At 43.1% G+C, this 26100-nt stretch overlaps 1 protein-coding gene across 1 annotated transcript in view; it reads left to right on the plus strand.

The window, feature by feature from the left end:
- Window positions 1–26100, plus strand: part of LOC115144774 (chemokine-like protein TAFA-5) — a 62238-nt gene that overhangs the window by 19251 nt on the left and 16887 nt on the right. The window contains exon 2 of the mRNA XM_029685831.2: window positions 9898–10047. Coding sequence (XP_029541691.1) covers window positions 9898–10047 — 150 coding nt within the window. The remainder of the gene's footprint in view (window positions 1–9897; window positions 10048–26100) is intronic.

Here is a 26100-nt window from a genome sequence, read left to right on the forward strand (position 1 = left end):
CAGTTGGGATGGTGTTCTTCGGCTTGCAAGCCTTCCCCTGTTTCCTCCAAACATAACGATGGTCATTATGGCCAAACAGTTATATTTTTGTTTCTTTAGACCAGTGGACATTTCTCCAAAAATGTTGATCTTTGTCACTATGTGCGGTTGTAAACCGTAGTCTGGCTTTTTTATGGCGGTTTTGGAGCAGTGGATTATTTCTTGTTGAGCGGCCTTTCAGGTTATGTCGATATAGGACTCGTTTTACTGTGGATATAGATACTTTTGTACCTGTTTCCTCCAGCATCTTCACAAGGTCCTTTGCTGTTGTTCTGGGATTGATTTCCACTTTTCGCACCAATGTACGTTCATCTCTAGGAGACAGAACGCATCTCCGTCCTGAGCGGTATGACGGCTGCGTGGTCCCATGGTGTTTATACTTGCGTATTATTGTTTGTGCAGATGAACGTGGTACCTTCAGGCTTGTGTCATGCACAAAATTACTTGTGTCATGCACAAAGTATATGTCCTAAACAACTTGCCAAAACTATAGTTTGTTAACAAGACATTTGTGGAGTGGTTGAAAAACCACCAAGTTTTTCAACTCGTTTTTCAACTCGGCCTCCCGGGTGGCGCAGTGATTAAGGGCACTGTACTGCAGCGCCAGCTGTGCCACCAGAGACTCTGGGTTCACGCCCAGGCTCTGTCGTAACTGGCTGCGACCGGAAGGGATTGGCCGGTAGGGATATCCTTGTCTCATCGCGCACCAGTGACTTCTGTGGCGGGCCGGGCGCAGTGCACGCTAACCAAGGTTGCCAGGTGCACTGTGTTTCCTCCGACACATTGGTGCGGCTGGCTTCCGGGTTGGATGCGCGCTGTGTTAAGAAGCAGTGCGGCTTGGTTGGGTTGTGCATCGGAGGATGTATGACTTTCAACCTTCGTCTCTTCCGAGCCCGTATGGGAGTTGTAGCAATGAGACAAGATAGTGTATGTAAACTTTCGACTTCAACTGTACATATATTTTTTAAAGACATTAAAATGAATATCACATTACTTCTTTTGTAATTACAAGGAACATTTGAAAGTTCACGTAGAGTAAAACGTTATGAAAATATTTTATCGATAGGGGTGGGGAAAAAGGTGTTGTGTTCATTGATAAGCACAGTAAAGCACATCAAAGATGGCATTAACAATACGTAGTAAGAGAAAGACGGCACTATTAAAAGCCTATTTCTCATCATAGCCTGCTGAATTTGCAAGATAACTTTAATTTCATGCTGATTTTGGCAAACATGTTAATGTGGCACTGACTCGCTCATGGATTGATGTTTCAGCATTGTCTCACTGACGAGTTCGGAATTCGACTGGCCGTGTGTGACATGCACGATCAGTTATTAGCCTGTTAGAGTTGGCGGCAGACGGACGAGCAATATCCACCATCGTAGTACAGATGAAACCTGAGCTGGAATGTGAAACTAACTGAAACTAGCTCATTAAAAAACGCCTGGGTACATCTAGCTACGTGCAGTATATCGTATAGCCCTCAGGGTTCCCCAGCATCCAAATAAAGTGGTGGAAAAAAAGCCAACAACATTTCTGGTTTCTCATGGAAGGGAATGAGGAAGTATGTAATGTGGGGGGGGGGGGGAATGTAGTATTTAGACCCTGTGGAGTATAAGCTGATCTCGCAGGGGTTTTGAATACATTCCATTAAAACACAGCACCATGGGTAAACATGAGGGTTCACTTATTGTTCTTCATCTTCTTTCTTTAATGGTTTTTCTAGCTGTTTCTTGACAAGGAAACATAATACAAGGCCAAAGCAGAAAATAATTACTGCAGATACTATGGACAAATAGCAGATTTTCCTATGACGAAAGATAAATATCTAAGGTCATGCAGTACAACAAGCCACCTTGGTTCTAATGGAAAATGTACTTGATATTTAATTAAAATTAGGTTAGCTACACACTCACCTACACAATTTCTGAACAATGGTAGCGTAACAAGACTTACATACATGGGCATTTAGAAATGTTTTATGTCAAAAGGCTGTAAAGTCATTAACGAAGTAACATTGGAAGAGAGTGAACATTGAAATAACTTTGAGAGTTATTTGGATGAGGTGAAAGGGAGTAGAGAAAGAATCAAATCATCTCTTGAAAATCTTCCAATAATCACTGAAGTGCTCAAGCAACTCATCTGCCGAAATAGATTGGATTGAAAGTTTCAGTTTTCTGATGAGAACAGTTGCAGGCTCATCCACAGAAAGGTTTACTTTGGCAGCTCTGACAGAGATGTATTATTTCTTTGCCTTTGTAAATGTAGGCTGAATTATGACGGGTTGAATTGTGACAAGTAGTAAACTCTGCCTTGGATTCAGCAGAATAGTTGATGGTCAGTGCTATCCGGATCCATGGGACATCCCTACCCTAACCTTAACGCATACCTTTACCTTAACCATAGCCCTTACCTAACCTTATTCCTTACCTTAACCATAGCCCTAACCTTAACGCATATCTTTACCTTCACCATAGCCCTTACCTAACCTTATTCCTTACCTTAACCATAGCCCTAACCTTAACGCATACCTTTACCTTAACCATAGCCCTTACCTAACCTTATTCCTTACCTTAACCATAGCCCTTACCTAACCTTATTCCTTACCTTAACCATAGCCCTTACCTAACCTTATTCCTTACCTTAACCATAGCCCTTACCTAACCTTATTCCTTACCTTAACCATAGCCCTTACCTAACCTTATTCCTTACCTTAACCATAGCCCTAACCTTAACGCATACCTTTACCTTAACCATAGCCCTAACCTTAACGCATACCTTTACCTTCACCATAGCCCTTACCTAACCTTATTCCTTACCTTAACCATAGCCCTAACCTTAACGCATACCTTTACCTTAACCATAGCCCTTACCTAACCTTATTCCTTACCTTAACCATAGCCCTTACCTAACCTTATTCCTTACCTTAACCATAGCCCTTACCTAACCTTATTCCTTACCTTCACCATAGCCCTAACCTTATTCCTTACCTTAACCATAGACCTTACCTAACCTTATTCCTTACCTTAACCATAGACCTTACCTAACCTTATTCCTTACCTTAACCATAGCCCTTACCTAACCTTATTCCTTACCTTAACCATAGCCCTTACCTAACCTTATTCCTTACCTTAACCATAGCCCTTACCTTAACCATAGCCCTAACCTTATTCCTTACCTTCACCATAGCCCTAACCTTATTCCTTACCTTAACCATAGCCCTAACCTTATTCCTTACCTTAACCATAGCCCTTACCTAACCTTATTCCTTACCTTAACCATAGCCCTAACCTTATTTCTTACCTTAACCATAGCCCTTACCTAACCTTATTCCTTACCTTAACCATTTTACATTTCAACTTCAATTGGTAAGGACGTGGCACAGATTCAGGATAGCTCGGAACAATGGTTGATGAGGCATACATAGACGGGGGAAGTATTTTGGATGAACACAAACAGGAAGTTTATCTGTTCAGTTTTGTGATTCATATGATTGATGTACGGTATGTACCACATGTTACTGAAATTATGCACCATTGTGGACATAGGCAGTAGTGAATGCAGCATTATTTAACATTGAACTTCTGACTGGCTTTGACCTTCTGTATGCCATGACAAAATAAATGTTTTTTGTGTTTAACATTGTTTGTTGAGGTGAGCACTCCCACATCCATTCGAGCTGTCCAGACGCAGGACAGAAAATAGACAGCGACAATGGAAAGCAGAGATTTCACACCTGGAAAAAAGATGTATTGGATTGAATCATGGAATGATTCAAATGACATACATACCTTTTCCCTGTAGCATGATCACAGTGTGCCATATCTTATTTTCAATAGCCACCTTTGAGAATGTTCTGCCTCTGGATAGCAAGCATGTGATATGTGGTGATTTGATCATTCACAAATAAATGTAAGATCTAAGCTGCCCATAATGAGATAAGGCAGTCCAGAAGGTTTTCTATTCATATAAATGTAAGATCTAAGCTGCCCATAATGAGATAAGGTACTCCAGAAGGTTTTCTATTCATATAAATGTAAGATCTAAGCTGCCCATAATGAGATAAGGCAGTCCAGAAGGTTTTCTATTCATATAAAGGTGAAGAAGATAATGGCCTCTTGTTGTTTATGATTTAGCAGATGAATAAGGTAGGGTTAAAATGGGAGCAGTATTTTACTCAACTTTTCCTCACCTCACAGACCTAACAAGAGAGAGCTTACAAAAGTATGTTTGCTTTACCTCAACTTGAACAGCGAAAGGACAAACCATCCCCTTTTTTCGATAGGCGTACTGTGATACTAAAGGAAATAATCTGCTGGGAAAAATCTTTGATTTCATTGCTCAAGGTTGTGTCTTGGCATGCTTGAAAAGGAGAAGCATGCAGAATAAAGATGCCATGTCCATTTTGGAGTTTTCATTTGCAGTCAGCAAATCAATCCAAATGAGAATGATATCTGAGCAAGGGAGGGAATGTACAGAAATCCCAGGAAGCGCTTGAGTGAGATGTCAATAATCACATCGATGATGTAGTTATACAGTAGAGACTGCAAATCCGTCTCCATCTTTCAGCTTTTGATTGAGTGTTTATTTACCCCATCTGCACATGCATCTTCATCTAGCCATCATTAATGTGACAGGCCTATTTTATGGCAGCATAATGTATATTTACGGCAGACTTGGACCTTCGCTTTCTCTCCTTAAAGCTACATACAGGCAGGGCCAATTCTAACGTGGTCAGTGCTATTCGGGATCCTTGGGACATCCATAACCTAAACACTAACCTTAACCCTTACCTTTTTTATATTTCAACTTCAATGGGGGCTGGGACATCCCAAGGGTGCCGGGTAGCACGGACCATTCTAATGAGTTAACGTTCATGCTTTACTTGTCAGATAGACGTTTTTTTGTTGTTGTATATATCTTAATCTCACTTCTATCTAAGAACTAAATATACTTTCCTGCAACCCGCCTCACCCATTGTGGTACGGATCTGCTATTTTGATTCCTTATAACTGGAATTTCCATCAGCAGCTAGCCAGCTAACTAGCTACTAGTCTTTGTTAGCCACGGCTAGCCGTCTTCGCCTTTTCCCACCGGCTTCAGCCAGCCTTAGCTCGGACAATCACCTGCCAGTCTACACTGAGCAACCCACAGAGCATATCGGACTGCTTCTCTCAACAATATCACTGGATTCCTGCAACCCGCCTCATCCAATGAGGTGTGGATCTGTTATTTTTATTCCTTAAAACTGGAACTTCCATCAGGAGCTAGCCAGCTAACTAGCTACTAGTCTTTGTTAGCCACGGCTAGCTTTCCTCGCCTTTTTCCCCCGGAATCAGCCAGCCTTAGCTCGGACAATCACCTGCAAGTCTGCACAGCGTGATATCAACCCAGAGCATATCGCACTGCGTCTCTCTATCATATCACCGGATTCCTGCCGCTCTGGATCATTACGCTGGATCATTACTCCTAGCTAGCTGCAAACGAATGGCTACTGTTAGCTAACGCCTCTGTCCCGAAGCAAGCACCAGCTACTCTCAAGCGAGGCCCATATACCAACTAATTCTAGGGCTACAATTACCTCCTTTGCCAATTGGCCTGGACATTTACATTACATTTACATTACATTTACATTTAAGTCATTTAGCAGACGCTCTTATCCAGAGCGACTTACAAATTGGTGCTTTCACCTTATGACATCCAGTGGAACAGCCACTTTACAATAGTGCATCTAGGTCTTTTAAGGGGGGTGAGAAGGATTACTTTATCCTATCCTAGGTATTCCTTAAAGAGGTGGGGTTTCAGGTGTCTCCGGAAGGTGGTGATTGACTCCGCTGTCCTGGCGTCGTGAGGGAGTTTGTTCCACCATTGGGGGGCCAGAGCAGCGAACAGTTTTGACTGGGCTGAGCGGGAACTGTACTTCCTCAGTGGTAGGGAGGCGAGCAGGCCAGAGGTGGATGAGCGCAGTGCCCTTGTTTGGGTGTAGGGCCTGATCAGAGCCTGGAGGTACTGAGGTGCCGTTCCCCTCACAGCTCCATAGGCAAGCACCATGGTCTTGTAGCGGATGCGAGCTTCAACTGGAAGCCAGTGGAGAGAGCGGAGGAGCGGGGTGACGTGAGAGAACTTGGGAAGGTTGAACACCAGACGGGCTGCGGCGTTCTGGATGAGTTGTAGGGGTTTAATGGCACAGGCAGGGAGCCCAGCCAACAGCGAGTTGCAGTAATCCAGACGGGAGATGACAAGTGCCTGGATTAGGACCTGCGCCGCTTCCTGTGTGAGGCAGGGTCGTACTCTGCGGATGTTGTAGAGCATGAACCTACAGGAACGGGCCACCGCCTTGATGTTAGTTGAGAACGACAGGGTGTTGTCCAGGATCACGCCAAGGTTCTTAGCGCTCTGGGAGGAGGACACAGTGGAGTTGTCAACCGTGATGGCGAGATCATGGAACGGGCAGTCCTTCCCGGGAGGAAGAGCAGCTCCGTCTTGCCGAGGTTCAGCTTGAGGTGGTGATCCGTCATCCACACTGATATGTCTGCCAGACATGCAGAGATGCGATTCGCCACCTGGTCATCAGAAGGGGGAAAGGAGAAGATTAATTGTGTGTCGTCTGCATAGCAATGATAGGAGAGACCATGTGAGGTTATGACAGAGCCAAGTGACTTGGTGTATAGCGAGAATAGGAGAGGGCCTAGAACAGAGCCCTGGGGGACACCAGTGGTGAGAGCACGTGGTGAGGAGACGGATTCTCGCCACGCCACCTGGTAGGAGCGACCTGTCAGGTAGGACGCAATCCAAGCGTGGGCCGCGCCGGAGATGCCCAACTCGGAGAGGGTGGAGAGGAGGATCTGATGGTTCACAGTATCGAAGGCAGCCGATAGGTCTAGAAGGATGAGAGCAGAGGAGAGAGAGTTAGCTTAAGCAGTGCGGAGCGCCTCCGTGATACAGAGAAGAGCAGTCTCAGTTGAATGACTAGTCTTGAAACCTGACTGATTTGGATCAAGAAGGTCATTCTGAGAGAGATAGCGGGAGAGCTGGCCAAGGACGGCACGTTCAAGGGTTTTGGAGAGAAAAGAAAGAAGGGATACTGGTCTGTAGTTGTTGACATCGGAGGGATCGAGTGTAGGTTTTTTCAGAAGGGGTGCAACTCTTGCTCTCCTTGACTTTGGCGATGTAATTTACAAAATATCCTCCAACACTCTACTCAGCAAATTGGATGCAGTCTATCACAGTGCCATCCGTTTCGTCACCAAAGCCCCGTATACTACCCACCTGTATGCTCTCGTTGGCTGGCCCTCGCTTCATATTCGTCGCCAAACCCACTGGCTCCAGGTCATCTATAAGTCCTTGCTAGGTAAAGCCCCGCCTTATCTCAGCTCAATGGTCACCATAGAAGCACCCACCCGTAGCACGCGCTCCAGCAGGTATTTTTCACTGCTCACCCCAAATCCAATTCTTCCTTTGACCGCCTTTCCTTCCAGTTCTTTGCTGCCAGTAACTGGAACGAATTGCAAAAATCACTGAAGCTGGAGACTCATATCTCCCTCACTAGCTTTAAGCATCAGCTATCAGAGCATCTCACAGGTCATTGCACCTGTACACAGCCCACCTGTAAATAGCCCATCCAACTACCTCATCCCCATATTGTTGTTTATTTTATTTATATATATTTATTTTCCTCTCCTTTGCACCCCAGTATCTCCACTTGCACATGCATCTATCACTCCAGTGGTTATTTGCGAAATTGCTACGGCTTATTTATTGCCTTACTTCCCTAATCTTACTTCATTTGTACACACTGTGTATAGACTTTTCTATTGTGTTGACTGTATGTTTGTTTATTCCATGTGTAACTCTGTGTTGTTGTTTGTGTCACTGTCACGTCCTGACCTTAGTTCCTTTTTTTATGTCTCTATTTTAGGTTGGTCAGGGTTTGAGTTGGGTTGGGCATTCTATGTTTTGTTCTATGTTTGTATTTCTATGTGTTTGGCCTGGTATGGTTCCCAATCAGAGGCTGTCAATCGTTGTCTCTGATTGAGAACCATACTTAGGCAGCCTGGTTTTGCCCTTGAGTTGTGGGTAGTTGTTTTCTGTCTCTGTACCAGACAGGACTGTTTCGTTTTTCCGTTTTTGTTATTTTTGTTCTAGTGTTCAGTATAATGAAAATATCATGAACACGTACCACGCTGCACCTTGGTCCTCTCCTTCTTCCACCTACGACGATCGTTACAGTCACACTGCTTTGCTTTATCTTGGCCAGGTCGCAGTTGTAAATGAGAACTTGTTCTCAACTGGCTTACCTGGTGAAATAAAATTAATATTTTTTTTGGGGGGAGGGAATATGGGGTACATGTGGAGCACAGGTGATTGTTCCTCATGTCCAACAGTATGTAACAACGTGGGATTGGATTGTAACCTTCCCTGTTTCCCCGGGCCTATGGATACAGCTGAAATGGCCCAATGGTTGTGCATTGACAGTGCACTGTTGTGTATACAGTAAAACATATGACAATGATTTCTTCAATGCTGTAGTTACTGTACTGACGGAGTCTTAGTCTAAATGCAAGTGAATCTGCATGTTCAGTTATTTTAATTTAAATGTAATGCAGCTACAAAGTAACTGATCTATAATGAATGTGGCACAAATCAAGTGTAATTTTTTCAGAACTGTTGTGCCTTATCAAAAAGCGTGTGACCTGCATTACTAGCGAAATAATTGGATGGAGGGCAGGAGGTCCAATTCCAAAGTATTAATGTCCGAGTATTTATCGTGACTGTAATATTACTCTCAAACATTTTAGTAGATGCACTTACCTAGAGCAACTTACAGGCGCAATTAGGGTTAAGTGCCTTGCTTAAGGACACATTGACAGATTTTTCCCCTAGTGAGCTCTGGGATTCAAACCAGCGACCTTCCATTTACTGGCGCAACATTCTTAACTGCTAGGCTATCTGCTCTGGTTATACCAGAGAACAGGTGTGTTGTGCTTTTCTCCATCTCCATTTTAACTGGGAACCCTCTGAGAGGCTGGAACATTTCTCTCTGAATCACCATCCGACAGCTCACCATTACTCTGGATGTGTCCCTGCAGTAAACTTAATTAACTCCCCAGAACCTCTACACTGTGACTTGGGGCCAGATTAAATCACCACACCACGCTGCTTGCAAATTACAACCGCTGACTCTGAGAGCCTACTGAATCCCTATGGAGAAGACCCCAGGGCCAGTCCAATCACACAGGTTAATCTCCAATCAGGAGCTAGGTCAAAAGGTCCCAGAACTTAGATACATCAACAACTCTGGTGTCCAACCAAACCACTGTCCCACCTCATCCATGCACTGAGGAAGGGAAATGAACACTGAAATATGACTGGGAGGTATAAGTGGATTTCTAAGGAAACTGTTAGAGACCATTTTATCACGTGTGATGGTGTCAGAGCACAAGAGGTTGGTGGCACCTTAATTGGGAAGGACGGGCTCCTGGTAATGGCTGGAGCGGAATATGTGGAATTGTATCAAATACATCAAACACATGTTTTGATGCCATTCCATTGACTCCGTTCCATCATTATTATGAGCCGTCTCCACTAAGCAGTCTCCACTGTGTCAGAGATGATGTTAGCCTATAGGATGTGAGGGCCATGAGGAAGGACACTGGTCCTTTGTGATTGGTTATGATTGGTGGTGAATGATTGATTGGTCAATGTTCTAATTTTGCTAAATGTATCCATTTAATGGGACCTTTCACCTCAATGTGTCTAAGCACTGGAAGTACAGTATCTCCCTCCATATGATAATTCTGCCATGCCTTCACTTCCACTTGTTATCTGTCCGACATAATTTCCTCTTCCTATCTTCAGGTCAGTTGGCAGCAGGTACGTGTGAGATTGTCACTCTGGACCGGGACAGCAGTCAGCCGCGGCGGACCATAGCACGACAGACGGCGAGGTGTGCCTGCAAGAAGGGACAGATTGCCGGCACCACGAGAGCCAGACCGGCTTGTGTAGACGGTAAGAGCCAAGATCCACCTCCATCTTTCACTTTCAGAGAGAGCCCCCCCAAGCATAGGGATTGAGAGGGGCTTAGAAAGCTCCCCTTGAGGGCCTGTTTGGGCCACCACCTCCTATGTATCCCCAGGACCATTTCTGATGTTGTGGATTACTCTGTTGTCTCTGAGGTGGTTTAGGCATCTCGTATGGGAATGGAATGTTGCATTGCATTTCATCACCTGCTGTTCTTGACCTGGTTGCCATCTGGGGAGGATTTGAAAGCAGCTACTGGCTGCACAGAGAATTGTCTCTCTCTGTGGGGATTCCATTGAGCTTATATTACTTTGGACGTTCTGTCAAGTTAAAATACCTTCTCTCCATTTGTGCGATACTTACAAAGATGATTTGACAAAAGCCCTCAAAAAGTTCTTAACTTATAAAGGCTGAAATTGGCATTTTGCACTAGTTGTGACAGAAATGTGTACCCTTTCTATAATGTTGCCTAGCACCAAAGCGACTATTTTAGGCAGCCTCAACTTTGTTTTGTCATTTTGAGAAGCTGCTGATCGCTGTGACCTGTTTTTCCAGCTTTACTGTTGACAACTTGCCTTTGACACTCTTCCTGTAGCTGTTGTTGCTATGATACCTCTCTACCTAAGTGAAACGCATACACAACATCCTAATGACAAGTTTAACACCTGAGGTGTCTGGTGGTTGTCGTTGCTCTTAAAAATATGTCGGCATACAACTTCAGTGACCTTTACTTACCTAGAGCATGCCGTATCTTTGCAGGCTTGGTATTTATGTCAGGTCGGATCTTAGCTCGGCCACTCATTTTCTTTTGTTGTTTGTTCCAGAAATAAACATTGGGGAATGAACCATAGAGCAGGGTTTATTCCATCAGACTGAAAAAACGAATGAGATTTCAATCATTTTTAATCTTCCCCTCAGTTCTCAAGGTCCCCAAGCTGCAGTACCACGTGCTCCAAATGATTTTGTCCTCTATCCCCATTCCTTTGTTCCACAGAGGTCACATTTCTAACAGGATAATCCATATATCCATCACATCTTAAGCCCTCTGCTCCAGCCAAACTGCAAGGATGTGGGCAAAAATATCTTAAAAGTCAACTAAATCAGTAAGCCTCCATGCGGTGTTGTCTTTTGCTCATAAGGAGTTGGATTATATTTACAAAGGCACAATAGGAGTTTAGATTGCCTCTGCCTTTGTGGAAATGTTACCATGTAATGATTTCACCTGTGACTTTGATCTCTTTCAAAGACCCTCAAGGCCTTTTTCTAATCACACAAGGAACAGCTGCCATTTGCCGTCGCAAATGACTCTCAAGGAAATATTGTGTGAAACATTCCTTCAGCGTATTAGTTCATAGGAAATAGAGACTTCAACAGAATCAACAAAAAGCAGGAGTTTGTAGCCATTGTTGTTTATATAGACTTCGCTTCTCTGCTATTTCATGCTATCCGGTCCCCTTTCAACATCTCCCTGAAGTGACAGGGTGCCTGGTATTGATTTCAGTTAAAGAGAGAGTGAGAGATGAAAAGGTTCTGTTGTCAGGGTTGAGGTACTGTTGCCACCAGGTAGATTAGTGGCGTTGTTGAGGTCTGCTCTGGATGTAATGATATCACTCCAGTAGACCAGGGGGATGACTTACGGGGCACGGTACAGTTCATCTTAACTGGAGACCCATTACTCTTTCCCATTGTGATTATAAAATAAGTTACACCTGAGACCTTTAAATGTGGACAAAGGGTCACTCTAGGGGCAGATTTGTGTGCTGCGGCTTTGCTGTTTACTCGTTTCAATTGATCGCCGGTGTCTTCGAGAGAACAAAGGAGGTACTTTAGATGTAGTTTCTCAATTTAAGATTATATTCTTTACTGCCTTTCAAAAGGCCTAGAGGCCAAAAAAAACATCCACCTAAAAAGTTGCCGCCTTTTCAACATGTTTCAATGGTGTTTTTCTGCTAGTGATGTAGAGCATCATACGAGAGATACTGTATAATGACGAGATGGTCTTGTCTCTTCCCTAACAATGGGAGTCGTTGTCCCAAAGGCGGAGGCAGGCGGACTGCTTATCGGTCTGCTTATCGGTCTGCTTATCAGTCTGCTTATCACTGTATTCACGCAGGGACAGATATTGACGTGAGTGAACCCTCTCGCTTCGCCTCTTCCTCTCAGATCGTACTGAAAGCATCATGAATCATCAACCTGTCACTGAAGGGAAGATTTAGACTGTAATTGTGACCCCAGACAGTACATGGAGAACAGTGTATTCCAGTGACTTCTGTTGCATTGCAGTATCATTTGATATTGGATACAAGCCATTCGGAGTAGTCTGAGTTTGCTGCTTTTCATGATCATTTTATGTTCTACCTACAGTACATAATTGTGATCCCTTTTGATCCGTGTCATGTTGTTATGAACATTATGGACATTAAAAGTTAGATTTGGAAGAAGAGTAATTGCAACTGACCAAAAAGCTCAGCTGGAAAGATGAGAGGTTCAAAATATGACTGCAAAGTTTCTCTACAGTCTCTCAAACAATTGTAACTCAGGAGGGAATTATATTTTTGTAAAGCAAGAATGAAAATAAAAATTAAAAAAGAGCATTGTTGACATGACAGGTAGAGTAATATGAGGAAAGAAGTCTAATTTGCCTGTAAGGCTACAACTTGACACGGACATTAGCATAACAATGACACGTTTTAGGAATATTAGCTTTGATTCTGAGACAGAGCTGAGCCACCTATTCAAAAAGTGTTTTAAAAACTATTTGCCATCTTTTAACACCTCTTTTGACACAGATTTTGGAAAATGATGACAGGAAACCTGTAATATCAAATTCAATTATTTGGTCATTTGTCTCTATACAAGTACAATTCAAATCAGACAACCTTTCATATGAATTTGTCTAAATATTACAATCTCAAATGTCGGGGGCATTATGTGGACCACATTATGTACAGATACAAACCCTGCAGGCCATTTGCAACCATCCATGGCCCCCCAGATTATCGCTATCTGATCTGTCATTAAACCATCAATCACCAGCACAGCTGATCTCAATTGCATCCGTTATAGGCCATCAATTTACCTCTCCCTAAAGCGGATGTCGGGGTTTACTCTTAATCCTGATTGCTGCCAACATTTTCATGAATATTTCGCACTCTGGTGGGTATTATCATCGAAACAATTTAATCCTTTTAATTGAGCAGTCTAATGACGACTTATCTATTTGGCAACCATTCTGTCGAATTTAAATAAAATATACATTTTCTTTGTTTTCCACGGCAAATCAACAATGGCAATGTAGCCATACCCTACCTATTTATAAATGGAAAAATGGTTCAGGATTACATTTTCGTTTCCAATTAATGTAATCCGTTAAAGGTCCAATGCAGCCATTTTTATCTCACTATCAAATAATTTGTGTAACAATTAAACTACTGTTATATGAATGTTTTCAATTAAAATGGTAAAAAAAATAAACAAAAATAACTTCTTAACAAATCACAATTTCTCAAGCAAAAATGTAGCTAGGACTGTCTGGGAGTGGTCTGAGTGAGGGGACTAATTGGATGAGCCTAACGGCAGGGATATGTAACCTGAAAACTATCTGCTTTTGGGAGAGATATTTGAAACTTTCTTTGTTATCTATTAACTTATACCACCTGGGGATGTTGCCAGGCTCTATCCCACCAAAACAAGCTGAAATTTCAGGTGGTCTTTTCAAACAGCACTTACACTAAAAGGCCATTATCATAATTTTTTTACAATTTTTACAATTTTCTACATTGTAGAATTATAGTGAAGACATCAACACTATGAAATAACACACATGGAATCATGTAGTAACCAAAAAAGTGTTCAACAAATCAAAATATATTTTATATTCTTCAAATAGCCACCCTTTGCCTTGATGACAGCTTTGCACACTCTTGGCATTCTCTCAACCCGCTTCTCCCCAGAATGCTTTTACAACAGTCTTGAAGGAGTTCCCACATATGCTGACCACTTGTCGGCTGCTTTTCCTTCACTCTTCGGTCCGAGCGCTTTTTCATTCGGTCTCATTTCCTTTTCTACTGTCCATGGTATATCTTGAAGCACTCAATGTGCAGTGGCGCTTTGCATTTCTCACATGCATAGGTAATACGTTTGTCACAATGATGACTTCTCTGGAACTGGTGCATCATGTTGATTGGCCAGTGAGAAGCAATTGTCATATCTTGCAATCTTGCCTGATCTTCAACAGTAGCGGCCAGTAAAGACCTCCTTCCATGGCTCAGTGGTTTCGTGCCAAACTTGGGCTGTATACTATGTGTTTTGAATCACATCAGTGGCAGGCCTCTTCAATCGTTTGAACACTCAATCTTTATTTTTGACCACCTGCAGCTTTACCCTTGGCTCTTCTGACTGGACCCTCTGGCGGGTAGAGGTCCTTGGCTCTTCTGACTGGACCCTCTGGCGGGTAGAGGCCCTTGGCTCTTCATTATCAACAATGGAGCGGGGTGGGGGAGGTTGTGGATGGGGGAGAGGGGTAGGTCATCATCACCGATAACGTTGTTTCTGTCATGATCTGTTTGCATAGGTTCAGCATATGCATTCAACAGCCTGGCTGGCCAATGGCCTGTCCATAGTCCATATCTGACCCATCGCAATCACAATCACTCAGGACAGCATCTTTCTCATCTTGAGGGATAACTGCAATGTTGCATGCCTTGTCTTGGCAGTCACCTAGATCCAACATATCCAGAACTTGACTCAAAGTGAAACTAAAAGAAAGAACAGAGTAGAAGGTTAGGTAAAACAAGAACTATGTATGTGTATCAGTATTTGTATACCTAGATGCACTGTGTTATCCCGCCTGTCACTATTGTTGCCGTCAACATGTTTACACATTCTATGACCACACTGAACAAAGTTGAGGAATTGTAAGTGCATATATCAAAACTAGACACCTTAAAGATTATGTGTACCAAAAATCTTTGTCCTAACTTTATTTTAACATACTTTACTAACCTTTTGTTTGGGAGCTTTGATGCAGCCATCCTCTTCTCATGCTGCAACCAGGAAGTAAACAGCTCTGGTCATGTGACAATTTACAGTAAACATGTGACACTGCACATCATTCATTGGGACCCTTTATTATTTAAATATTTACTGGAAATGCATTGATAGATCATTCAGTAACATTTTTAGAGCCATATAACTGAAAACATTTTTTTACGGTCACTATTGTGACCGATGGGATTAAATAGGTTAAGTTTCCCCGCATTAAAGTCACCAGCCACTTGGAGCGCTGCCTCTGGATGAGCGTAGTAAATCCTTCCCGTCCGACTCATTAAAGAAAAAGTATTCCTCCAGTACAGGTGAGTAATCGCTGTCCTGTGTTGGTAGAAACATTATGCACAAAATAAGATACAAATAATGCAAAAAAACACACACAACAGCACAATTGGTTAGGAGATCGTAAAACGGCAGCCATCTCCTCCGGCGCCTTTATTACGTTGGTAACCAGTCGATAATAATAATCAGGCACCTCGGAGGGTTTGTGGTATATGGCCAATATACCACGGCTAAGGGCTGTATCGAGCACTCTGCGTTGCGTCGTGCTTAAAAACAGCCCTTTGCTGTGGTATATTGGCCATATACCACACCACCTCTGACTTTATTGCCTCATTAAACTTTCTCTCCTGACGTTTTCAGACTACTTCACTCATTTACTCATCCTTTTGCTCCTCCCCTTCTATCTCCAAGCCCGTCGAATGTAGTTGTCTCTTTTTTCCTCAAGGGACATGCACGCAACCTTTTTTCTGGAAGAACCTACCATATTGATGAATAACGTGATTACTAAATGTTTTCCTCTTTGAATAAATTGAGTTACTTACATGGATGATGCTTCCTGTGTATTTACGCAAAGCAACAATAAATCAGAGTACGCAATGATAAAGTGTTTGCAGGTGTTCAGGTGGGTTCAGAACAATTGATATGTAACATTAATAAAATGTTCTGCTACCGCCGATGCGTGGCTGCAGTTAATTAGTTATGCAATTGGTGAGGGTTGCAATGCATTATTCTGTAGCCTAGGCAACACATTGTCTAACAATTTTATTCTCTCAACTTTCCTCTTTTTTTATAATGGCCGTGGTCTCTAGAAATACAGTATTTCTCTCACATCCTTAACTAATGCACCTCTCAAGCGGTGAGCGTAGACGCCCAAAAAAAGGATTGTACCACAACATCTGTTTATAAGAATCTTCACCATATTTTAAAGAGGGACTGTTAAAGAGGGAATTACGATGGAGCATTAAGACGAGTGAGCCTTGAGCATCAATAGCAGTGATAGCATTCGAGGCTATAACAGTCAGGCCAGGGTTTGTTTCTACTCAGCTTGTAAAACCCCTTCCAGCAGTGGTCCGGCCTGAAGAGTAGCGATGTCTTTGAGGTTGCCCTCTCTATATTTAATGCATTGCATGTGTTCTCCATTCTCTGATGTAAATCTTCTCTTAATTCTCATAAAAACCTCTTAAGGATCTGACCCTTTTTTTCAATGTTCATCTAAAGTCACATACCTAACTACCTGTAGCTCAGGACCTGAAGCAAGGATATGTATATTCTTGATACCATTTGAAAGGAAACACTTTGATGTTTGTGGAATGTGAAATCAATGGAGGAGATAACACATTAGATCTGGTAAAAGATAAGAAAAAAACATTTGTTTGTTTTTGTACCATTTTTGAAATGCAAGAGGTTAAAGTATGATAGCTCCTCTTTTTTAGTATAGAAGAACTTTAGCATTTACGCAATCCTTCAGGCTCTTTCCAAACGTAAGCTAACCACATCTTTGATTGAAGCAGCATGAGACAAGGCAGTCTTCGAAAACTATTAAAGTTATTGTTCAAATTGCAGTTGTTGTTTGAGGAAATCGAACATGGTACAGTCAATCGAGGCATGTATACCATTGCAGTAATTGTCAGATAATTTTCAGTATGTGTTTCAACACTACACATGCTAGGGCATTGGAAGAGATTTACACACACACACATTTGTTTTGCAGTCATCTGTCACATGTTTTTTTCAGGTCATTTTTTTATTTTATTTTTATTTTACCTTTATTTAACTAGGCAAGTCAGTTAAGAACATATTCTTATTTTCAATGACGGCCTAGGAACAGTGGGTTAACTGCCTGTTCAGGGGCAGAACGACAGATTTGTACCTTGTCAGCTTGGGGATATGAACTTGCAAACTTTCGGTTACTAGTCCAACGCTCTAACCACTAGGCTACGCTGCCGCAATCTTCAGAAAGGATCTTTTAGAGGTGCTTAAAATGTGCCATGGAGACAAGCATGTTGTAATGAAATCTGTCCATTGGAAAGAAGCTAAGGTCTTGGTCCTTTCATGTGACGGTGTTTAGACTATATGACACGACTCCCTACAGTTTCTAGTCATTTGGAATAAGGAACGTTGTTGTTCATTAGGCAATTAGCATTTTGAAGGACACAAAAACATCACAAAGATGCTTCTTTTTCTGAGAAAGCGCTGTGACTAACTTAGAAGGCACCAAATAATTTTGCTGTAACACAAATAGTCAATTTTCTCATATCATGACCTGCCTTTTGATTCACTTTTCATTCTTTTTTATGTTATTGTAATGTAATAGACAGATTTGAATTTATTTTGTGTTTAGGGATGTTCCTGGGGCGGGAACGGCTTTGAGTTCCTTACTTTCTCAACAAATTAACCAATTGATTGAAAACCAGCATTGAAGACATCTATTTCAGGAGTGTGTTTTGTTTGCACAGCAGTGTGTCCCATGAAGGCAGTTTACACTTGATTGAGACACGGGCTGTCACTTGGCCTGATCCATACAGTTCTGAGGGCAAACCTGGCTGAGAAGTCATGCAACTTGATTGTTTCAACCAGCTGCGCATACTGGGAAGTTGTTGCCTATACTTTCTCTTTCATAGGGGGATTTGAATGTCAAATCCAGTGAGGGACTAGTGATGTGTGTGATACTCTTTACTGCCTACAATTATGCTCTATTGTTATCGCCAAATTATTTCTCAAAATACATTGGAAAATATAGGTGACCAGGCCAGACCTTTGTCCTTGGGAATGTTTGCTGTTGCAGCAGTAAAACATGATGTGCTCTCACAAGTCCCCTTAACGCATGAGGACATACATCATTATCCCACACAACATCCATTTGGTCTGGGGCCACAGGAAAAAAAGAGACATCATAAAAAAACGCACATTCTTCCACTCTGTCACTCCAGGCAATTTTCATAAGTGGGTGTTCATGGGATATAGGGAGTGGAGGGGGGCCTCCAAAATACTTTTTATGACCTCAGCAACAAGCCTATATGGCTGAGACAAACAAGTGAAGGTTGGCAAAAGGGCAAATGATTATAAGATGATATCTACAATGAAAGAGGATGAATGATGCGTGAATGAATATGTACTGTATCACCATGGCAGATTATTTTCCCCCGTGACACCCTTTCCCAGAGACACCTCTCAAAGGATCCACTCAATAAGAGCTGTAAACCGATGACAAAACGTTCTCTTTATGCTATTGTCATAACACGGATGAGTTTAATTTCTTTGCATGAGTAACTGGCATTACAGACCCAAACAAATGCCATAAATACAAATCAATCATCCAAAATGGCTTTTATTAAATAATTTCATCAGTGTTGCAAGTGATTGATGCCAATGAAGTGTAAATAGTAAGGATCTCTGCCTAGATGACTGGAATCCCACATCTCTTATGATGTAATACACGTTTTGGTCACTTTAATAACCAAAGATAATGTAATTCATTTTTTTCATTTATTCACCTATTTGTGGGTGGTAATTTCACACAACGACATATAGCTTTTCTTGTGCCTCAAATTGAATCAATGAATACATTTGTCAAGAAAGCACATTTCTTCTTTCTGGATACGTTTGATTTGAACTTATACGTGTACATATTAATGGTTGTATGTGTGCCACACTTGTGTGATGAGTAACGTTGCCTAACACCAGATGACTTGTAATACCTAGGCTTTAGCTCAGTCTTCTGGTGCACAGAAGACCTGGGTTCAAAACCTGTCACACACAAACTCACATTCAACTCTTGTCACCTGGAAACACTACAACCACCATCAATATGAATGGAGCTCATTTGCATGGACACCTCTATTAATACTGATAAACCCCATGTTTGTGACTTGCTGCGAAGCAATTTCCTAGAAGAGGCAAGAGGGCTTATTCATGCAGCTGTCTGCAGCTTAGGGTCAAGTGCAGCCACACAACTCTCCCAGATAAATGTGGGTCATTTGAGGACATTTGTGGGGGTCAATGATTTTTCACTTTTAGTCATGGTAATTGTGATACTACATCATTTAGACTGCATTTAGGGGAGATGTTTCATCTTAAAATGTCTAAGATCAAAGTTATAAATTGGCCAATTGCTGATAGGAGACATGGAAAGCAAGCTAGTTCAGAATTAAGACACATTTGGACTGTTGACTCAGTACGTGCTTTGTCAACAATCAATCCATCAATCAAATGTATAAATCCCTTCGTACATCAGCTGACGTCACAAAGTGCTGTACAGAAACCCAGCCTAAAACCCCAAACAGCAAGCAATGCAGGTGTAGAAGCACGGTGGCTAGCCCTTCGTACATCAGCTGACTTCACAAAGTGCTGTACAGAAACCCAGCCTAAAACCCCAAACAGCAAGCAATGCAGGTGTAGAAGCACGGTGGCTAGAAAAAAACTCTCTAGGAACCTAATAAGAAACAGTCTTGAGATCAATGTAATTAACTGCACATCATTTATTTTTTTTAAATAACATTTTGTATCGATCGGTGCAACTCAAATTTGGCGAGTCCTGGAGACTTTAACGCAACTTGAAGTGTTGCAATGCTGAACAGAGATATTTGTTAGAGGGCACTATAGTGACTGCAGAGCCTTTCAAATATCTTAGAATTTGTCCAGGGAACCAGCAACCAGAAGAATAATACACCTGCCATTTCCAGTCAGCCTCAGGCTGTGACAGGGGGCACTGTGCTATCCATTTAGACCCAAATGCCAACGGGCCTAGAAAGACTTTTACCCTCTCAGAGTAGTAAAAGTAAAAAGATTACTGAAAAAGAGAGTTGTTTTGGTATTTGGAGCAATCAACCTTCATTTGAGTTGTAGCCCCTTTCCCTTGATAGTCTTACTAAAGTGGAAATTGATTGTCTCATTTTGGTTATGGAAAAAGCTGGAATTCCCCTAACTTGCTTCCTTGTGACTCCAGTAACAAATGAACTATTGATTAGTTGTTTACCATTTGGTGAATATCATGATAGACCTATAACGGTTCCGAGAGAGTGGCTCTGTAGTGGTAGGCGTGTGTTGTAAAATACCCAATCGCTAATTGTTATTGGTACTTGCTTTCCATCATTTAAATGAGGAACACCCTGAAACTCATGCCTAGAATAACTGATGTCTTTTTCAAATTTGACCGTTAAACTGTCTGTCTGATACATTTTGCCCATGACATTATGCAACTATTAACTTGGACAGAACACCTCTAAGCCTCTGAAATCCACAGTTAATATCCGTCCTCCGCATTTACAACACAACAATCCTAAATGAAGACGTCAAAATGTCTTTTAAGGCTTCCAGTCTTTTTGGAGTGGCTTACGTCATTTCCAATCGATCGTGGAAGGGAACAGGCTCGGAGACGGTCAAGCATTTAGGGGAGGGAGAGGGTTCAGCACTAAGCAGACTGACTCCATTTAGCATCGCTGAGGCCCGGAGTGTTGCTGTCGTAACCTTTGCTATTGATTCAAGCTGATTTGTTTAAAATGTCAAGTACAACACCCGGGCAGACGGTGCTCACAGATGTTGCCTCTGACTATCTGAGCTATGAACTCTACAGTGTAACTGGTGGTTACCTGGGCCAGTTTATGTCATGCTACTGACATATTTGTAAGTTGCTAATCTACTCTGGATTTTTATCAGCTAAACTATTACACAAATAGCATATGATGTTTTACAGCACTTGCTGCCATAGTGTTGTTCTCAATTCTTTTTTAACTGCATTTCCAGTGGAAAAGCTTTTAACAGGACTTTTCTGGGGACTATAAACGAAAGGGACTTGTTGCAGTGGGGCTCCCGAGTGACGCAGTGGTCTAAGGCACTGCATCTCAGTGCTTGAGATGTCACTACAGACCCTGGTTTGAATCCAGGCTGTATCACAACCATCTGTGATTGGGAGTCCCAGAGGGCGGCGCACAATTGGTCCAGCATCGTCCGGTCTTGGCCGGTGTAGACCGTCATTGTAAATAAGAATTTGTTCTCAACTGAATACAATTATTATAATATATTTTTTTAAATCAAGACGGGTTTAGTATTTATTTTAGTTTGTGTCCGTGTGTCCAAGTCTCTGAGGAATGCCCACAGGGGTAGGCCTTTGCTTTCCATGCAAAGGAACAGAAACTGAAGACAGCAACGCAAGGCTGTGTAGCGCTTACCAAAAGTCTTCAAAATATCAAAATATATAAATAATCTCTCGTCCACCGCAACGCAAAGCCCCTCTCATTTATCGTCTCAATAAATCCTGTCGGCAGGTCTCTGCATCGGTCATCAGTCAGCGCCTACCTTAACTGGGTCAAGACCGCCAAGGCTCCTGAGACCACTTCCCCCTCTCTGTCTGCAGAATGCTGGCTGAACACAGCTGGGACCGGGCCATCGCTCAGGCCTAATAGGGACCCGCAGAATTCAAGATGAATTCAGGGGAATGTGGTGGGGCATTTACCGTTTGGAGAAAAGAGGGGCTGTTCCGAGTCAAGGGTGTGATTCAACTGCCACACTGCACCTTTGGTGCAACTCCACTGTGCAATGAATGGTATTTTTTCACATGAACCTCTTTTTAATAGCAAGATGTCATTTGTGCCAAGCTGTTCTTTGTGAATCCTTTTTCTCTATATTGGTAGCCTATGTATAGTAGACTTGTTGTCTTAGTTACCTGCCCACCACAGTTGCTACGTACTCCAGGTACCTTCAATATGATTCAATGCCTTCTCTCGTTCTCTCGTTGCTCTTCAGACAGAGCTTGAAGTTGGACAGTGCATCATGCTGCACAGCAAGGATCCCATTGAGATCCTTGTGCTTCTAGTATCCATAAAGCATGTCCATAAGCAGCGATACCATGAAAGCTTCCGGTCTAAGATCGAGCTGCAAGGCTTCCGATGAAAGCTTCCGGTCTAAGATCGAGCTGCAAGGCTTCCGATGAAAGCTTCCGGTCTAAGATCGAGCTGCAAGGCTTCCGATGAAAGCTTCCGGTCTAAGATCGAGCTGCAAGGCTTCCCATGAAAGCTGTTTGGAGGACCAGCAAAGACAGGCGGCTGAATGAATGAAAGCGTTATCAAGGGAAGCGTGTGGCGCACGCACTTAGGGAAGGTGTCCTGGGATGATTGAGGGTAGAGATGTAGCTCCAGACATTCCCAGGGAATTAGATTAAGAAACAATGTCTCCACAAGAGCACACAAAGAAAAATGTCCTCTATCCTGCCGAGTTTAATACACTCTGCAAAAAAATGACAAGACAAAACAGCCTTTATTCATTGGAGCTGTGAATAAATCTTACATGGATTGTGTTCTCTCTCACTCAATTTTTTTTAACATTCCACCCCTGACACTTCTAATTACACCTTTGAATAACAATGCCCATACATATTACAGGTTTAAGGCAATTTGAGGTGGCTCTGCTTAGGTACCTTGTGAATAAACTCAGGTATTCAGGGAGTCCAGTCTTACTGTGTGTGCAGGTTCCTCCGACTGGATTCGTCACATGCCTTTTTGTTTGTGGGCATTTGGCTGGCAGTTCTGGGTTCAGGCTGAGTACAGCACTTTGATGTATCGATTTACAAAAGGCTGCACTGGGAACAGCTGTGTTCCTCCATAGTCTGCGTCCCCGCCGAGTGACAGGCTCTCTGAGCGGCAGAGACAGCGTATGTCTCATTAGAGAGGGAGTCTTAGTGTGTGGCTCTGTAGCCATGACAGTTAATAGAGGGTGGGAGTCTGTTTGTTTGTTTCATTAAAGCTTGCTCCCATTTATCCAACCTAAGTTCAATTCTCCTGCTTAGAGGACTTTCAATATAATTGAATTGTTTTATCAAGGCATATCAAGGTAATTCGCTTATAAATCAACTTCTGTTCGGACAAATCGCTTCACGACAGTTCTGCCTGAAAGCCTCGCTTCCCTGCTTTAATTCAGTTGGCCAATGGCGGGCCTGCAGCAGGTGGTGGTGGGGAGGTGGAGGTTTGTCAGTAAATTGTTGACGTAACACACAAGTGAAAGAATCTAGGGGTATGTTGACATATAAATACATCACAAGATTTATGCCCATTGGTGCCTCAGCTAGCCTGGTGGAGTTGTACTAGTGTGCTGTGGTCATAGGCTAGAAGATCATAGGTGAACGACATTCCGCACTTGGCTAATAGTAAAAGAGGAGGAGAGTCGTGACGCTATGGTGACGGTGATAACGTTTGTAAAACTAACAAATACATTCCACTATGCCCATAGAGAGGAAGCAATGATAACTATATGTTGCTTACTGAATGAAGTCAAGAGCGAGCCATTCAGACAAACCTTACTGATTACACTACCATTTGAAAAGAATATCGCAGATGACTGAAATGACAGCATTAATATTCGTATACCTCTCATATAAACAATGTGCTATCAGCCTAACTGTACTAAAAGAAGGAATACAAATAGATTGATGTAATTATTATTATTATTTAGGTGATATCAGGTTATCAATTTGACATTTTGAGACCCTGCTCAGTACAGTAGGAAAGATGAGGGAGGTGAGTGTTGGTGCAGAGATGCAGCCTGTCATCTCCATCACAAATGTCTGTGTTGTCTACTGACTTGGGCCATCGTAGAAGTACCAGAACATCCATAGAACACTGCTGGTATGTCATAGATGCTCAGCTTGACTAGAAATTCAAACTTTCAACAGAACCCTCAGTAGCTTCAAAACCATTTCTACCTTTCACCTCTGCCATGTTGACACCTTGTTTTGTAGACCCTCATCAAGCCCACCAAACGAGCAGAATATTCTCATTAAAATAGGGGCCATGTATGAGTAATTATGGAGAAGGGCTTTTTTCTTATCATGAACACAGCACTACATTGTAACGCCTGTGATTTGGTGAGAAAGAGGTGACTCGCACCAGTGAGCTGATGAATAGAGAACATTGTTAATTAGGTGAATTACTGTATGCAGCATAGACATAAAAAGCATGGATGTCTCTTGTACTTTTCAGACTGCACTCCTCAGAAACTGCTTATTGCATCAAAGCAAAACACAATTTGACAAACCTTTAACCTCTTAAAGGCTTGAGCAGTTAGGCCTACACACAGTTTAGCAAAGCAGAACAGTGTGATCGGGAGAGGCTCACTGTTTCCATATATAAAGTGAGTGGTGACTCCTGGAATGTTTTTGTCTCTATTGAGAGTTTGGTAGCTATCCCTCTTGAATGGGATGTGCTTCTTCAATGGAGCCTCAATGAGCCCAGCCTCTGACATGATTTGAGCGTCTTAGCATCGGAGGCTACAGTATGAAAACAAGACCCAGTAAATTGGCTGCCCTAAAAGGCACTGTCGTTACAGAGTTTGGTGGTTAATGTTAATGCTAATGCTAATGCATGGGGGGCAACTGGCAGGCTTTACCTCTAAGGGGTCTGGGTATGCAGATGGTTTGCAACTCTGCAGGTTCTCCCATTAAGACCTGAAGACTGAGACTGGAACAAGATGCACAGCAGTATTTACAAAACTCACAAACTCACTGACATCTGAGGTACAGTCTCAATGTGGAGGAGTATTCACTGTCCTACAATCAGGGATGGGCAAAAATACAATAGCATTTTTTTTTACAAAATACCCTAAAGAACAACATATCAAAATAATTTATGACATACATTTGCAAAGTATTGTATTCAATAAAAATTTCTAAAATATATTAGCAAGTAACCCCCTTAGCAACAACAACATGCTCAGTAATGGTAATATAACTTTTTGCTTACTTTTGAATGACTTTTTATCAACCTGTAACGCTCGTCGGACTGGGTAGACCAAAGCGCAGCATGATTTGGGTTCATCATAATTTATTTAAATGTGAACCAGTACCACCCCGCCCCCCCAAGGTGCGGACTCTGGCTCCAAAACCTGAAACCAAAAGGGAGGGTTAGGGGGGGGGGAGGTGTCCAGTGTCGGTGGCGGCTCTGGTGCGAGACGAAGAACCCTCTCATCCCGTGAATCTAGTCATGGACCCGGGCTGGACACAGAAGAAGACTCTTGGAGCTGGACTGGACTCCGTGCTTAGACTGGGCATCGGCGCAGGAGAAGGTTCCGGCCATGGAGCTGGAGGTTCCGGACCGTGGACCGTCTCTGGAGGTTCCGGACCGTGGACCGTCTCTGGAGGTCTCGAACCGTGGACCGTCTCTGGAGGTTCCGGACTGTGGAGGTTCCGGACCGTGGACCTTTTCTGGAGGTTCCGGACCGTGGACCGTCTCTGGAGGTTCCGGACCGTGGACCGTCTCTGGAGGTTCCGGACCGTGGACCGTCTCTGGAGGTTCCGCACCGTGGACCGTCTCTGGAGGTTCCTCACCGTGGACCGTCTCTGGAGGTTCCGGACCGTGGACCATCTCTGGAGGTTCCGGACCGTGGACCGTCTCTGGAGGTTCCGCACCGTGGACCGTCTCTGGAGGTTCCGGACCGTGGACCGTCGCAGGAGGTTCCGGACCGTGGACCGTCGCAGGAGGTTCCGGACCGTGGACCGTCTCTGGAGGTCTCGAACCGTGGACCGTCTCTGGAGGTCTCGAACCGTGGACCGTCTCTGGAGGTTCCGGACTGTGGAGGTTCCGGACTGTGGACCGTCGCAGGAGGTTCCGGACCGTGGACCGTCTCTGGAGGTCTCGAACCGTGGACCGTCTCTGGAGGTCTCGAACCGTGGACCGTCTCTGGAGGTTCCGGTCTCTGGAGGTTCCGCACCGTGGACCGTCGCAG

The sequence above is a fragment of the Oncorhynchus nerka genome, linkage group LG17 (genome assembly GCF_034236695.1).
Source record: "Oncorhynchus nerka isolate Pitt River linkage group LG17, Oner_Uvic_2.0, whole genome shotgun sequence".
Taxonomy (NCBI): domain Eukaryota; kingdom Metazoa; phylum Chordata; class Actinopteri; order Salmoniformes; family Salmonidae; genus Oncorhynchus; species Oncorhynchus nerka.